This window comes from Artibeus jamaicensis, unplaced genomic scaffold (assembly GCF_021234435.1).
Source record: "Artibeus jamaicensis isolate MK-2021 breed Jamaican fruit bat unplaced genomic scaffold, CSHL_Jam_final contig_384, whole genome shotgun sequence".
NCBI classification, from domain to species: Eukaryota; Metazoa; Chordata; class Mammalia; order Chiroptera; family Phyllostomidae; genus Artibeus; species Artibeus jamaicensis.
The window spans coordinates 8,357,779-8,372,004 of NW_026521810.1; the positions used below are offsets into that span (position 1 = coordinate 8,357,779).

General features: G+C 49.7%; 1 protein-coding gene across 8 annotated transcripts in view; it reads left to right on the forward strand.

The window, feature by feature from the left end:
- The window catches only part of INPP4A (inositol polyphosphate-4-phosphatase type I A), a 120,695-nt gene that overhangs the window by 103,429 nt on the left and 3,040 nt on the right, over positions 1 to 14,226 (forward strand). For all 8 annotated transcript variants that reach the window (XM_037137197.2, XM_037137201.2, XM_037137203.2 and 5 more), the window contains 3 exons: positions 748 to 845; positions 2,366 to 2,478; positions 5,624 to 5,778. In XM_037137197.2, coding sequence (XP_036993092.1) covers positions 748 to 845; positions 2,366 to 2,478; positions 5,624 to 5,778 — 366 coding nt within the window. The remainder of the gene's footprint in view (positions 1 to 747; positions 846 to 2,365; positions 2,479 to 5,623; positions 5,779 to 14,226) is intronic.

The window sequence follows — 14,226 nt, forward strand, 5'->3', positions numbered from 1 at the left end:
GCCGTGTGGTCCTCAGATGGACAGGCTGTGGTAGACGCACAGGAAGGAGTTTTCCCCTCTGAGCAAGGCCGTGGGGCCACGAAGAGGCTGCCGTGTAGGGAGATCACACAGCAGGGACGGGTAGAGCTAGACTGCTCACCCGGCCTTGGGGCCAGTGCGGAGCCTGCATGTTTTAGTGACTACTTTGCACCTTCCTGGTGCTGGCTCTCCTCTGCCTCTCCCTTGCCCCTCGCACATCTTGACTGCCTACGGGATGGGCAGGGTGAACCCGCGTGGTGAGAGGAGCTGGAGTCCCCACACAGTCCAGGAGGAACAGCTGCGGGTGTGGTCATTCAGCGGGCAGTGCTTCAGACCACATGCAGGACTGTGTCCTCACTCCCCAGCCTTCACCCCACTGCTGTCCCCTCTCCTAAGTAACTCCAGGGTGGGAGGCCACGGACTCCCAGCCATGTGCTGTCAGGGTTTCTGTGCTGTCTGTGCTCTGATGTGTTGTGCAAGGGGCTGGTACGGACTGAATTCTTCTAACCTCTTAGGCATATCTGTGACCCAGTGTGCATGGTTCCCACTAATAAAATGGGTTTGAACTTGTCACCAGCGCAGTGGTGACAGCCTTATGCTTGGAGGAGGAAAGTGGCTCAGAATTTGATACATACAAGTAAATATTTGAGAAAAATCTTTGATGCAGTATGGTTGTACTAGAAGAAAATGATATTAACCAACTAACAGTGTTTCTTGTGACCTCCAAAGGTTTGGCGATACGTCTTTACAAGAAGTTATCAATGTGGAGAGTTTGGTGCGATTAAATTCCTACTTCGAGCAGTTTAAGGAAGTTTTGCCTGAGGACTGTAAGTGTTTCTTTATTTATGGTAGATCCAACCCATTATCTTACATCACTTGGAGAGTTTGTGTGTTTCCGGCCACTCTCGCTGCTTCCCGGACTTCCAGGGGCCGCCCTCTTCCTTGCGCCCTGTCCCCCATGGCAGCCCTTTTACCTGCTCAGACTCTGCCCGGCCAAGACCCCACCCAGAGAACTGTCCTCAGGCTGCAGTCCCAGGGGTCTCCTTTCTGTCCGGTCCTCCCACATCACACGGGCCTCCGTCACACTCTGTCTTAGTTACTGGCAAGCACTGTGGTCAGGAAGAGGGAGTTCTGTGCTTAGCATTTTGGGGGGTGGGGAGTTTGCTGTGACGAAAGGCCCCAGGAGATGTTAACATGGCCTGGTGATGAAGCCAAGGAAGGGTGCAGCCACAGGAGCAAAAACTACCTGGGCACGAGCCTCTCCGGGGCAGAGCCGGCAGCTCCGGACTCTGACCCAGGAGGCTGGGGGAGTGGCAGCCATGTAGCCTTTAGCCCTGGTGGAACTGCTGGCGTGTGAGGCTGAGCGGGTGGAACCCATCCAGTGAGCACCCCTCTGACTGCTCTGCTCACAGTGGGCAGGTGTTCACTGCGTGGGGAGCCAGGAATAAGCTGCAGCTCATCCGGGAAGTAAGATGGTGTCCTCCAGGACACTGAATTCTGATAACTTGCCTCTTCTGGGCACTCACAGCCTTCCTCACAGACCTAGCCTGTTCCTGTGTTTCAGCCTTGTCCTCTGACTGGCATGGCACTGAGAGTGTGAAATAATTAGCACAAGATCCTGTGTCCACCAGGATGAGGTTTTACAGTGGATGCTACACATGCATCTAGATCCCAGAATTCCATGTATTTGGCTTTGATCTGGAGACTTAGGCACCATGGCTGTCATCCTTAGTTCTGACCTTGAGATTCCTCTCTTCCTCCGATGATCCTAGTGTCTGAACATCCCAGGTTTATTAAGTGAGGTGGTCATGTGACTGGTCTTTGGTTGGAGGGGTCCTGGAAGAGCTCGAAGATGTTGTGGCAGAGGGAGCTGTTGGAGAGGGTGGGAAGACACCTGCCTGGACCAGTCCAAGGCCACCTGCAGGAGGCTGCCCTTCCCACATCCCTCAGCAATGGCAGAGCCTACCTAGTGGTTGACGCCACTGCCCAAAGCATCCTCCATCCCTGGGGAAGGTTGTGAAGACTCAATGGGTCCTCCTCACTCCTTCCTCCCTCCCCCCTGCCCTTGGCAGTTCAGTGTCCACCTTCCAGCTTCTTGGAAGAGCTGAAAGAGGATAAAGCAAGTACCCTTTGCAGGTGGAAGCGAAATGGCAGTGGGAGTAATTAAGTGCTCACCACACTGGCAGCCAGGTCTGGGACCTAAACACACCCCTGCTTTCTTGTTTAAATCACACTAAACTTCCAGTGTCAGCCCGAAACTCTTCATTTTCACATTTCTGAGCCTGGACGACTCACGGGGCTGAGTTCCTGGGTATGGCAGCCGCTCTCAGCTCCTTTTCTCTTCCAGGCTTACCGCGGTCTCGGAGCCAGACATGCCTGCCGGAGCTGCTGCGGTTCCTGGGCCAGAACGTCCATGCCAGGAAGAACAAGAACGTGGACATCCTCTGGCAAGCTGCTGAGGTGTGCATTACTGTGAGCAAAAGGGCGTTACTGCTCTTCCCGCTGCTAGTAATATTAATAATAACAACAGTAACAATCCAGTTCTGGGCTAGGAATGGAAAGGGTGCATTTGTCCATGTGGACACAAGAGAAAGACACTGAGTGTGTCCACAAACTCGGGCAGATACTGAAAGTTGCCTGTGACTTTCAGGCTCCCTGAATGCTGATAAGCTTGACACAGAATCTGTCCCCTGGGGCATTTAATAACCAGACCAATGGTTGTTGTCACCCTCAGACACCTGCAGTTGATACCAGCTAAACTCCCTGCCTCCTGCATCTTGGAATAGGTCCAGTGACAGACCGTGGTGACCAGTACAGTTCCTGTACACAGTGTTTTATCATATGCGGCCACTTAGATCTCCTCTTTGACCTGAGCACCTAACATTCCAAACAGGTGGGGTTCCAGGTCCCTGCTCTGAGCCTGCTGTCACAGCAGTGAGTTGTTCACTCACCCCTCACGGGGCGGGTCGAACTCATCTCCATGGAGCACTGGGACCTCTGTATCTTTGGGACTCACAAGTGGCCCCAGATGGCATCCCAGCTCCCTGCCTGGCCTGAGCATGGGGGAGGGATGGGCACACCCCTCTCTCCTGGAGAAGGAGCAGGCCCTGCACTCCCCACTGGCAAGTGGATCACTGCCCCGGTTATAGAGCCGGGGGGCAGTGGGGGGACTGCCCCTCCACAGCATTGCAGACAGGATGCAGAGATCTGTGCGTGCCTTGTTTGGGAACTGTGGCTCTGTTTTTTCCTCCTGTTATATAATAGAAAAACTGTCACTGCCCTGGTCAGGTGGCTCAGTTGGTTGGAGCATTGTCCGATACACCAAAAGGTTGTGGGTTTGATTCCCAGTCCAGGGCACGTGCCTAGGTTGTGGGTTTGACCCCCAGTGGGGGTGTGTACAGGAGGCAGCCAGTCAGGGTTTCTCTCCCTCTCTGTCTCTAAAATCAGTAAACCTATCCTTGAGTGAGGATTCAAACAAACAAACAGACAGACAATCACCTGTAGGGATGATGGGTCAAAAAGCAGTCCATCCAGCCCATGTCTTTTGTCCCGACCGGAGGCCCCAAGGTACAGAGGCACAGATTCAGTTGGAAGGGTCTCAGAGACCCTGGATAAGTCAGTTTTCAAATTGTCCACCTGGGATCCCTTCCAGTGGACAAGTGGGTAGGGACATCAGTGTCAAGCCACTGAGCCCTTGGGCCCTCCTATCTTCACTCTGACCAGAGCTGCCTCTTTTTCTGGATCTTACTTAATTTTCATTTGTATACATGAGCAGGGGGTCTTGGCTGAAGAGTTGGAATATCATTAGTGAGGTCCAGCTCCTCACTTCACGGGTGGTGAGACCAGACCAGCCAGGGTCCCCTGGCTGGCTGGGGCCCCTGGAGCCCGGAGCCTGGGACTGCGGACTCTGCCCTCTTGGGCCCCTGCCTTCCTCCTGGAACCTCATGCGAGCTCTGGACGCTCTGTCTGTGAATGTTGTGGTTCTAGTTTATGCCACATGTCTGGGCCGTGAACTCTGCAGCTTGTAGAGTTTAGTGAGCCTGGCCATGGCCACCACCCTTGATCTGTCAGTTATGGTTTTACATGTCTGAATGAACTCATTCTTCACCTAGCTTACATTCTATTTAGGGCCTTTTTTCTTTTTTTTTTAAATTTTTTTGTCTGTTCTCAGAAGAAGCCTGTCCTCCCGGTGGTCTTTGCCGAACTTGCTTGGGCTCTTCCATTTTGTCTTTTCTTGGACACAGTGTCAGTGCTCTCTGCCTCACTGTGCTCTCTACCTGGTGGCATCCCAGTGGCAGCCACTGGCCCTGGCTGTGCTGGCCTGAGAAGCAGGTGTGGTGCCGTCCTGAGGACGGTGCTGCAGTGTCTCTGATATCTTCCGGAGCATAGTGGGTCACTGGAACCTGCCATTGTCCAGCCCGGATGGTTTCTCATTCAATACCAGTGTTCTCATGGTCTCTGGTGCAGGTCCACAGGCCCTGTCTGAAGCCCTTGGGGCCAGAAGGTTTGGAATTTACAGGTATCCTTATTTGAGAAGTGACATGGTATATAGTTGGTGCACATACATGTAACATGGAACATGTATGTGATTTAACATCCTGGGAGGCTCTGGGAAACACTCTGGAATCAAACTCATTAATATTGCTTCACTGGAACATGTATGTGATTTAACATCCTGGGAGGCTCTGGGAAACACTCTGGAATCAAACTCATTAATATTGCTTCACTGAAAAGCATGATTATTTATACAAAAGGGATAAATAAAAATTATAAGTAGGCTTACACCAGCTCAGCTCTGGGTTTGCTGCCAAATGAGGCTGCCTCACACTTACCCAGAAAATCTTTTGTTTTAGGGCATTTGGGTTTGGGGACCGTGTACCAAGGATTGTACCCAGCCATGCAGATGAAGTGACCCCAGACACCCTTTCCATGGGATGAGGGGATGCCCTGAGGTGTCCCTTTCCCAGCCCAGAGGCGGCCCACCGAGGGAGCTTCTCACGTGTGAGGGGCAGGCACACTGGCACCTTGCCTGTGCCAGGGCCCGAGGGAGGTGGAGAGTGAATGGCCTGTGGGGCCTGGTGGTCAGGAGGTGGCCTTCTGAATTGTCCCTGTCTGTGTGGGACAGGAGAGTCGAGACCAGTGAGTCTGTTTTGTGCCTTCCAGAAAGACCTAAGGACCTGACCGGGGCCTCAACATTCTTTGAGCTGCTCTGACTTCCTTCCTTGAGTTGGTCTTTGCTGCCCCTCCTCCACCTGTCCTCAGAGTGGTCAGCAGCAAAGGGCTGAATATGATGAGATGATGTGGTCATAGTTTAGAAGAAGGCGACACTCTGAAACAGAAGGGCCCTGAACTGTGAAGGAGCGCCCTGTGGGAACAGGCACACACCTCCCATGCCGCGGGGCAGGGCCGCCCAGGGCAGTGACCGCCGGCCCTCTCCACCTCTGGCAGAACGTGAAGCTGGGGAGCCGGTGCAGAGGGAACGGCTGAGCCTGGGGCTGAGCTGCTGCCTCACGCCCTGCCGGGCCTTCCGGAGCCTGTGTCTCATGTGGAGTGTGTCTCCATTCTGCAGTCACCTTCTAAGCACAACCTGTTTTCCTGTTGGCAGATCTGCCGCCGCCTTAATGGGGTCCGGTTCACCAGCTGCAAGAGTGCCAAGGACCGCACGGCCATGTCGGTGACGCTGGAACAGTGCCTGATCCTGCAGCACGAGCATGGCATGGCCCCGCAGGTCTTCACCCAGGCCCTGGAGTGCATGCGCAGGTGAGTCCGTGCCCGCCCCCCCGCCCCCTGCTGCCACCTCCCCAGGCTCCCCGGCACAAGGCCCCTTGACTCCAGTGTCATGCTCTGGTTTGACTTTGGAAATTTTGCTAGTGTCTACAAAGTCAAACTACTGGCACTATCGAACTGAGACAGTGTTCTCTTTTTAAGTCAAGGGGTAGATAAAGAGCTAGCAGTCTCTGGAGCAGAACTGCAGGGAAGCAGATAGACAGGGCCCAGTCAGGTGTCAGGAGTGATACAGGGAGCACCTCGTGAAAACCATGTGTCACGTGGCATTCCCCCAGCCACCAGCCTTGCTGTGGGTGTGACTTACGGCCAGAGCTGTCTCAGCATGCGTCTGCTGTTTACATTATTTGTACGTCTCTGAGTGACAAAAGCGTGTCTGCGGGTTGCACTGGTCTGCTCTGCTTCTTCCCTAGCAGTCAACACAGTTTGCTTTTATGAGCAAAGTGTCAGATGAGTGTTCTGTGGCGATGGCAGCCACCGCCCGCCTGTCTGTGGGCCGTGGCGACCTCACCCTAACAATATTCTGATTCCGAGACAGCAGGCGTGTTTGCAGAATGAAACCCAGGACTCAAAAGTGCCTCCTGTTGACTGATGCCTTGTTTCGAGCACTGCCGGGGCGCACCCTGCCGCACATACCAAAAGAAAGGATAAGAAACCTGGTTTTCCTGTCTCCTTCACTGTAGTCACCAATGCTGTCACAGTCTCATTTGCAAGTCACTCCTACTGAATGTCCTGTCATTTGTCCTCTCACCAGATTCTTTAAAGCGTTCGACTCTCTTATCCTTTCTGTATGTTTCTGCCGTTTGACCTTCTCACAGTGATGCACAAATGCCAGGCCTGAGCTCTTGCCTCTTACTAACATAGCATTTTGTAAAACTAAACTTGTTCCGTCTCTGTTTTGCCCCAGTTCAGCTAAACCTCTCCGTTTTCTGAGAACACACTTTCAGAAAGCTCACCACTCTCCCTGCCTTAGCCTTGGGAAAGCAGTGGGGGCATAGAGGCCCCTGCCTGGAGTGCCCTTGACTGAGGACCTGTCCCCATGGAGTTCATGCCCTTCGGGCTCAGTGTCTCTGGTGCCTTTGGAGTGGCAGGATGGGGCTTTCAGCCACGCTGTGTGCTGTCGTTACCTGAGAGGGGGTGGGAGGCACTGCTATGGTGACATGCAGACCTCAGCCAGGAAAGAAACAAGGGACCCGGAGTGGGGACATCTCTGGTTGTTGGAGCAAACACTAGGACCAGGTCCACTCAGGAGGGCGCAGGAAGCCTAAAACATCGCTGGAGGCAAAAATGACAAAGCCGCAGTTTTCCCACTTCAGACACAGGAGAACACGGGGTTCTTTGGGAAAGGCAGTAATGCTGGGGAAGTAGAAGGCAGCAGGAAAAGACGAAACCCAGTACGGGAGGGGTCTACTCCCTAAACAGCCGTAGGCTTGAGTTTACAGGGGCTGAGCAGGGCTGTTGAGGACGGGACACTGTGGACATCAGTCATTCACGGGGTCGCCAGGAGCTGGGACTGACTCAGTGGCATGTGACACCCACCATTCAGGAGACCAGGCCCTGAGCCACGTGTACAGGTGGTATGTAGACCTCTGTCCAGTCTTGGCTTCTGGAACAAATTCAGTGACAACAAGAGTTGGTCCTGATGGTGTCTGAGCACAAAGGGCTCAGGAGACCTGGGAGGAAGTGGCTCCTCAGCTGTGGCCGCCCCACCAGCTGCAGGCAGCTGCCTGGGGTGACAGTGCCGTGCCCACACGCACTCAGGTTGGCATTACAGTTCACACATACGAAGCACTTTTTACTTTTTATTACAGAATTAATTGATACTCCTTATAGGAAAATTAGAAAATGCAGGATGTTTTTACAAATGCACACCACAGAAAGTTCCCCATATTTCTGTTAACAGGTAACAGTGCTAACACTTGATAGGTGCTCTCTCAGACACACATGCACAGGCGCACACACGGCTGTGAGTGCGGTTAGCCCACACATTGCATACCCAGTCCCCGAATGAAACAAAAGCAAACACATGCAAGCACAGACACGTGCGGTTCTGCCCACTGGTTTTAGGCCGCTTTTTCATTTAACTGTCTCATGAGCGTTTTTCAGGTTAATAAACATAGACCTTATCATTTTTAGCACAGCATAATGTATCCAGTTGGTCATTGACTGTTTAAGCTGTTATGGTTTTGGGCACATTAAGTGGCCCAGTGAGTATCCTTACGTGTTCTCCTGGCCACACTTTCCCCAGTGAGTTCTTAGGTTAAAGAGTGGACATCTTCGTGAGGCTTTTAAATGAGATCGACAGGCTGTTGCCATCCCAGTCACGTGCCCTCCTGGTGTCCCAGCGGCTGTCTGCTCATCCGCCGTCTGGGTGCTTCGTTGCTGTCACTGTTCTGAGCACTCCCCAGCTCTTACAGCAGCGATGTTTCCTCACCTCCCAGGAGGACCGGGTGCTGGGCGGGGAGCCCTCCCCCCACGGGAACAGGCACTGCTCCCTGGGCCTCTGCTCCCTCTCTGAAATCTCCACCCACTCACCTCCAATGATTTTATCTTTTTAAGGTTTCAATATTTATGTTTTTCTAAATTTTCTAGATCTCTATAGTGAACATGTATTCCTATAATAACTGTATCTAAGAAGTTATTAAAAACAAGGCTTGATCCCATTTCACCTCTGCCTGCCCCCAGAATCCTCACAGCACCAGCCCAGGGTGCTATCCCGATTGCCACCTTGTCCCCCGACCTTGTAGCCTTTCAGGCTCCAGCCATATGCATTTGCTTTAAGGTGACGTTGTCATGCCTGACTTCTGTGTTTTCTGGATTATCTTGTGTGGGAAAGACAGGTTTGCTCATCATCTACAAGCCCGAGGGGTGGGGTCCCAAGCCCTAAGGAGGCAGCCGTAGGTAGTGGTTGTGCCCTCAAGTGAAGGAGTGCATTTTGGTTCTCTTGCTTTCTCACTTGTATCTGACCTGGGGAGGGTACAGCATGCAGGCCAGGGTGCCAGGCCGGGAGGAGTGGGTATAAGGACCAAAGCTGATGCCCAGGCCAGTTGTCTCCTGGAGGCCCAGGGTAAGCAGTGGCAGTGCTGTGCTAGCAAATGTTGAACAACCAGCTCTCTCGCCAATAAAAAAATACCCTAAACCCCTGATCGGTAGCATTTGCCAATTTCTGTGGCAAAAATACTCCCACTGGGGCCTCCTTAGAGCTACCAGTAGGACACTGTGGGACATGGACTGGGAGGAGATGTGTACACATGGCTCTTCTGAGCTACCTGAGCTGATTCCAGTTCACCACCGGTAGCCCCTCTTCTCCAGCCCAGTGGCTGAAACACCACAGAGTGGGTCTACCTAGGGACCGCCCGGGGACGTGACAGTCAGCCAGTGCACGCAGCACAGAGAGTGTCCCCCTCAGAGTCCTAGCAGGGCAAGTCCAAGGCTTCCGCTTCCTCTGCGAAGCCCTGGGAAGACCTCTGGCCTGTCCCTCTCCCAGTGGGTCCTGGTGCCTCTGTGTCACTGTTGGCGCCTTGATGACTATGCGTGGAGCATGTGGTTCCAGAATCCTATGTTCCGGCTGCCATCTCACCTCAAGACATTTTATCCGGAGCACCAAAGGGAGGGAAAACTCAAAGCTCCCAGTGGAGCTGGGTTGGATGCCATTCCTGGGGATAATAACTTGAAAAGCTAGAGCCACCAGTAGCTCATGTCCTGCCACTGTTGAGTCTGAAAGCCAAGGTGAGCCTGGTGAGGGCTCTGCCTTGGGTTGACACTTGAGGTGAATAGTATTTGTTTAAACAGTTCATCATGAGGCAGCTTTGGCAAGCTCGGTTGCCCCACCCCCTGCTCAGGCACCTGTCAGAAGGTCAAACTGCCCAATGGTTCTTCATGTTCAGCTTGCTCTTTGGGATCCATGTCTTCGCAGCATGTGAGCGCATGGCGGGGCGGCATGACGCGCGCCAGGCAGCTGAGAGCGTGAACATGGACAACCATCTTGTCGGCCTGTATGTGTGTTTTCAGTAGAGTACAGTATTTTTTTCTTATTTTCACTTCTCTTTCTCTTCTTTTTTCTTGTAACTGTGCTGGTTTTGTTCTGGTATTCCTTTCACACCCTCTTCCTCATCTCATCTTTTCTTTCTGTTGTGGCTTCATTCCTTTTTTTTTTAACTTTATCTTTTGGTTCTCCTCTTTTTTCCCATGATTTTGATAAAATCCATTGCATGTGTCTCTCTTTTTTTCTTTATTTCCTTTCCCTTTTTCTTTTCCTTTCTCCCAAATTTTTTCCTTTTCACAGCATTGGAACACGGGAGGTAGTCACCCAGAAGAACCTGAGCGGCCTGGTGCCCATCCGAGACTTAAGACTAGATCCCAGCCTCCTCTGTTCCATCCCTTTATTAGCTCTGAGCCCCAATTTACTGATTGTGTGGCTCTTTCTGAGCATAGCATACCTGGTGACCAAATTGCGTTGCAAATGAGCATCATTATGAAAAATTCATAAGTCACAAGAAAACAAAAGTGCCAGGATATATGTAACTGGACAGAAGGAATGTGTCAAAGTGTGGTTGCCAAGAAATATTTCATGCCTTATAGTTTGGCGTTTTGTTGTTCTGAACTATAAATACCTGCCAAATTATTTCACCAAGAGGACTTGCTCGTTTAAACTCTGTAGTTTTCAGTGCTTGTAACACGTTCTTACAGTGCCCTGTGACTGCACTGTTAGCTGGTCTGGAATTACTTGTACCAAATCTCTTATTTTCTGATGTAAAGCTATTTATTACCTGTATATCACATGTGCCCTGTTTCCAAGAGAAAGGCATTCTGTCTGAAAGAATTTGTATATTTGATACTATTCTTTAAATGTACTGCTAACCTTTCCTTTTGAAGAGAAATGATAAGAAAATGATAGATGCTTTATAACTGGCTCATCTGTATAAGCCTATTTATTAGGACACTGACTTTCTGCTTTCATTTCAAAGCGCAGTTCCTTAAACTACAGTAGCAAACAGTTTGCAGAATCATAACGTTTCCTTGCTCACATTTATTATTTCCATCTCAAGGTGACACAAATCTATGGACACAATAGCGCATTGTACCAACAGGCACATCAGAGAACATACTGCATGTGACCTCAGATTTACTCTTGTAAATCTTTAAGGATCATTAAACTGATCACAGGAATTAATACATATATTAACAGAAGGCTGTTAAAGTTATATACATTTATTTTCCTTGAAATAGCATTTTTCATTTTAAAGATCGCATCTTTAAATTTGGATTAAAGTCCAGACATCTTTTATCTCTACAAATCAAATGTAGTTAATAATGAAAAAAAAAAGTCAAAGAAAAGTGACCAAGAAATGAGGCTTGCCTTCTGGGCACTTGTGCTAGATGGAGCTGTGAAAGGCACAGAGTCACTTTGGTTTCTGCTCTTATCACTCTTCATTTTAACAAGGCACTGTCCACAAAGTGGGATGATTTATAACCTTAACATTCACATTTGCCAGAAGGGTAGTCATACACCTATAAAGGTAACAGAATGAATTAGGGGGAAAATTGCAGAGATCTTGTATAATACTTGGTGGCTTCTCTTTCAGTTTGAATTGTATTGTGAACTCTTTTTGACCTCCAGCTGGTTCCTCATATACTGTATTTCATGAAATATTTTTTACCAGTCAAGAAAAATTGGGGTGAATTTAGAAAAGCTAGTGTTTTCAAAAACTTTGCATCCATGCATGCACACAAACTCAGTCCACCACAGAAACTTGCCTTTACATTCCCTCCCCAAGACTTCCAGAACTTTCTCTGGGATTTCTCTGGCATGGCGTCATATCTGAGTCTGGGTTTAAGGAATCACAGAAGCAGTTGGCAGTGAGTGATGAGTGCCAGACTCAGGCTTCAAATGCTAACATGGAAGCTAGTCCTCCTTACACACCTGGGCATCCCTCCTTCCTGGACCCAGCAGAGCACTGCAGGAGCCGCACTGGGGAGAGTCCAGTCTTCTCACAGGCGCAGTGTTGGTTGCACTGTCTTTTCTAGAATAAATGAGGTGGCTGTTCTGTGGCACAGCTCCTGACATCCTTCAGTACGGAGTCGCTCTGCGAATACCAGGGACTAGTGGCAGTAGATTGTAGAACGTGACACTGGTTACTAGGAGAGGTCCTGTCAGTTGTGATTCCAGGAGAAGTGCGTTGACCACTTGTTCTCCTCTAGATCGTGGTGCACACATCAACTAAGACTCTTGTTTACTTTATTGAAGGAGGGAAAGTAGAGTCCACAGACATGCTCAGTTCCCACTCGCAGCGCCCTGGTGCCCCGCAGGAGTGACGTGTGTTGGTGCTCACCTCCAGGCCGGGCAGCAGCCATGCCCAGGTGACTCCAGACAGCCTGCCCCCTCTTCCCTGGGCCATGTGTACACCTGGGACTCATCAGAGGCTCACACAGCAAAGGAAGGCCAGGCCAGCTGGGGAAGCCCCTGCTTGGGGTCACGGGCATGGGCACCACAGCCGCTCCTTGGCTGTCGTGGCGAAGCCAGGCCTTCCTGCTGCACGTAGGATTGGCACTAGGTTGAGAGGATATGAGATGGATGAGAGAGAAGATATGGTTCTTTGTTTTTCTCTTCAGGGGCTGTGTCAAAAGCCAGCACATTCTAACTCTGCAATCATAAGGCCAGCACCATGGAGGACACCATCAGCCTAGTGCTGTGGGCTGTTGGTTTTTGTTTTGTTTTCTTTTCTTTGTTGGTAGAATATTTGAGAAAAGAGACTCAGTACGCCCACCCATTGTGCTGAATTTTAATCTCACTAAGGCCTTTTACTCTAAATCAAGCTACATGTATATCTGGAATCTTTTGTGCTTTAGTGAGAGAAATAGGCAAGATGAAACAAAGAGGGGAAGATGGCTCAAGAAAGGGGAGTCCCAGAGATTTGGCGATGATTTTCAGGTGGCTTCTAAGCTGATGCTAATGCTGAGAACTGGTCACTCTAGACATTCAGGGTCACTAAGACACCTGTGCATCCAGACGGGTCCTAAAGCAGAAGAACCCGCCAGACAGGGATGCCAGAAGTATCCCTAAAGTGAGTTGTTGTTTGGGTCTCCATTCTAATTTTTCATTAAAAAAATGGACGTTTCAAAAAAGAAATTATTGTATAACGTATTCAGCCAGTTAAATCAGTAATTACCTTCTTTAACATGTAAATAAAAGGTAGTGTCAAAGTTCCTAAATTATTCTTCACTCCTCAAAGGAGTTAGGCATTTATTCATGGTAGGTGGTTTTTGAAAATGTACATTTCTATATACATGGAGAAGCCCTATCAGAAATAGTCTGATAATGTGAGTTTCCAAAGATTAAATGAGACTGTACATAGAACCTAGAGCTTCTGCTTTCATTGGAATTGTATTTTTATCAGATTATCTGATGTTAGACAAACATGATAATTGTTTACTCTGGAGGCCCCCTCCCCTACGGCCTAGGTGTTCAGCTCCGATGACACACTATTTTGCTGAGGGCTTAAGGCTCTGATGACAAGGAAGCATGTTTGAGTTACTAAGTTACTTAATAACAAGCAGGTGAATACTTTTCTGAAACACCCATGTTTATCTCTTGAATAAAGTTACTGTTTTTCCCAAAATATTTTACATGTTCTTGAAAATGAGAATGTCATTTTCACTTTAAAAAGCTCATTGAGCACTTGCCACCGATATTTTTAAAAAATGCGTGACATAAGGGTGTTCATACAACTGTAAATATTTTTTAAATCACTGTTTCTTGGTAACTCTAAATTTTACATCTCATAAAGGGTTTTTGTACTAAATTAGATAACTAGTTGATCTCATTGGTAGTCTCAGAAAATACAAAAATACAATTAGAATATAGGAAGTCATTTGTATTGAGTTGCTTTTGCCTGTTAATTTGATGTCTACACCAGAACGCTTTCCAGAGAACTCCCCTGACGCTCTCATTTGGGAACGTGAGGCCTGCCTGCCCCTCATCCTCCTGCTCTGCGCTTGCTTTGCACAGTGGGATGCTAAGACAGCCCCCCATCAAATACAGCGGGGACGGTGCTGGTCGTGGGTTCTCTAGGGAGGGGAACCTGCTGGCTCTCACTGGCTTGGCAGCACTCTTCTGAAAGGTGACCACAGTGAGGGCAGTTCACCTGGAGAGAGTGGCTGGTTGCCACGAGGGGACCTCAGTGGGGTCACTCCTTCAGGACACCTCAGCCCTGATAGCCATGCAGACCCACCATGTAACATCACCTGGGACCACAGGATTGTTTTTCACCCACTTAAGAGACAGCCCATTAGCACAGCCTTCTCAGCCACATGGCTTTGCTACATGTTGAATTCTACAAGGAAAACCAGCATTTTGAATCTGAGGTGATTAATAGCTGTGGCTAACATAGAAAGATGCAGTTCTTTAAAGGCTTTGGTACGAGT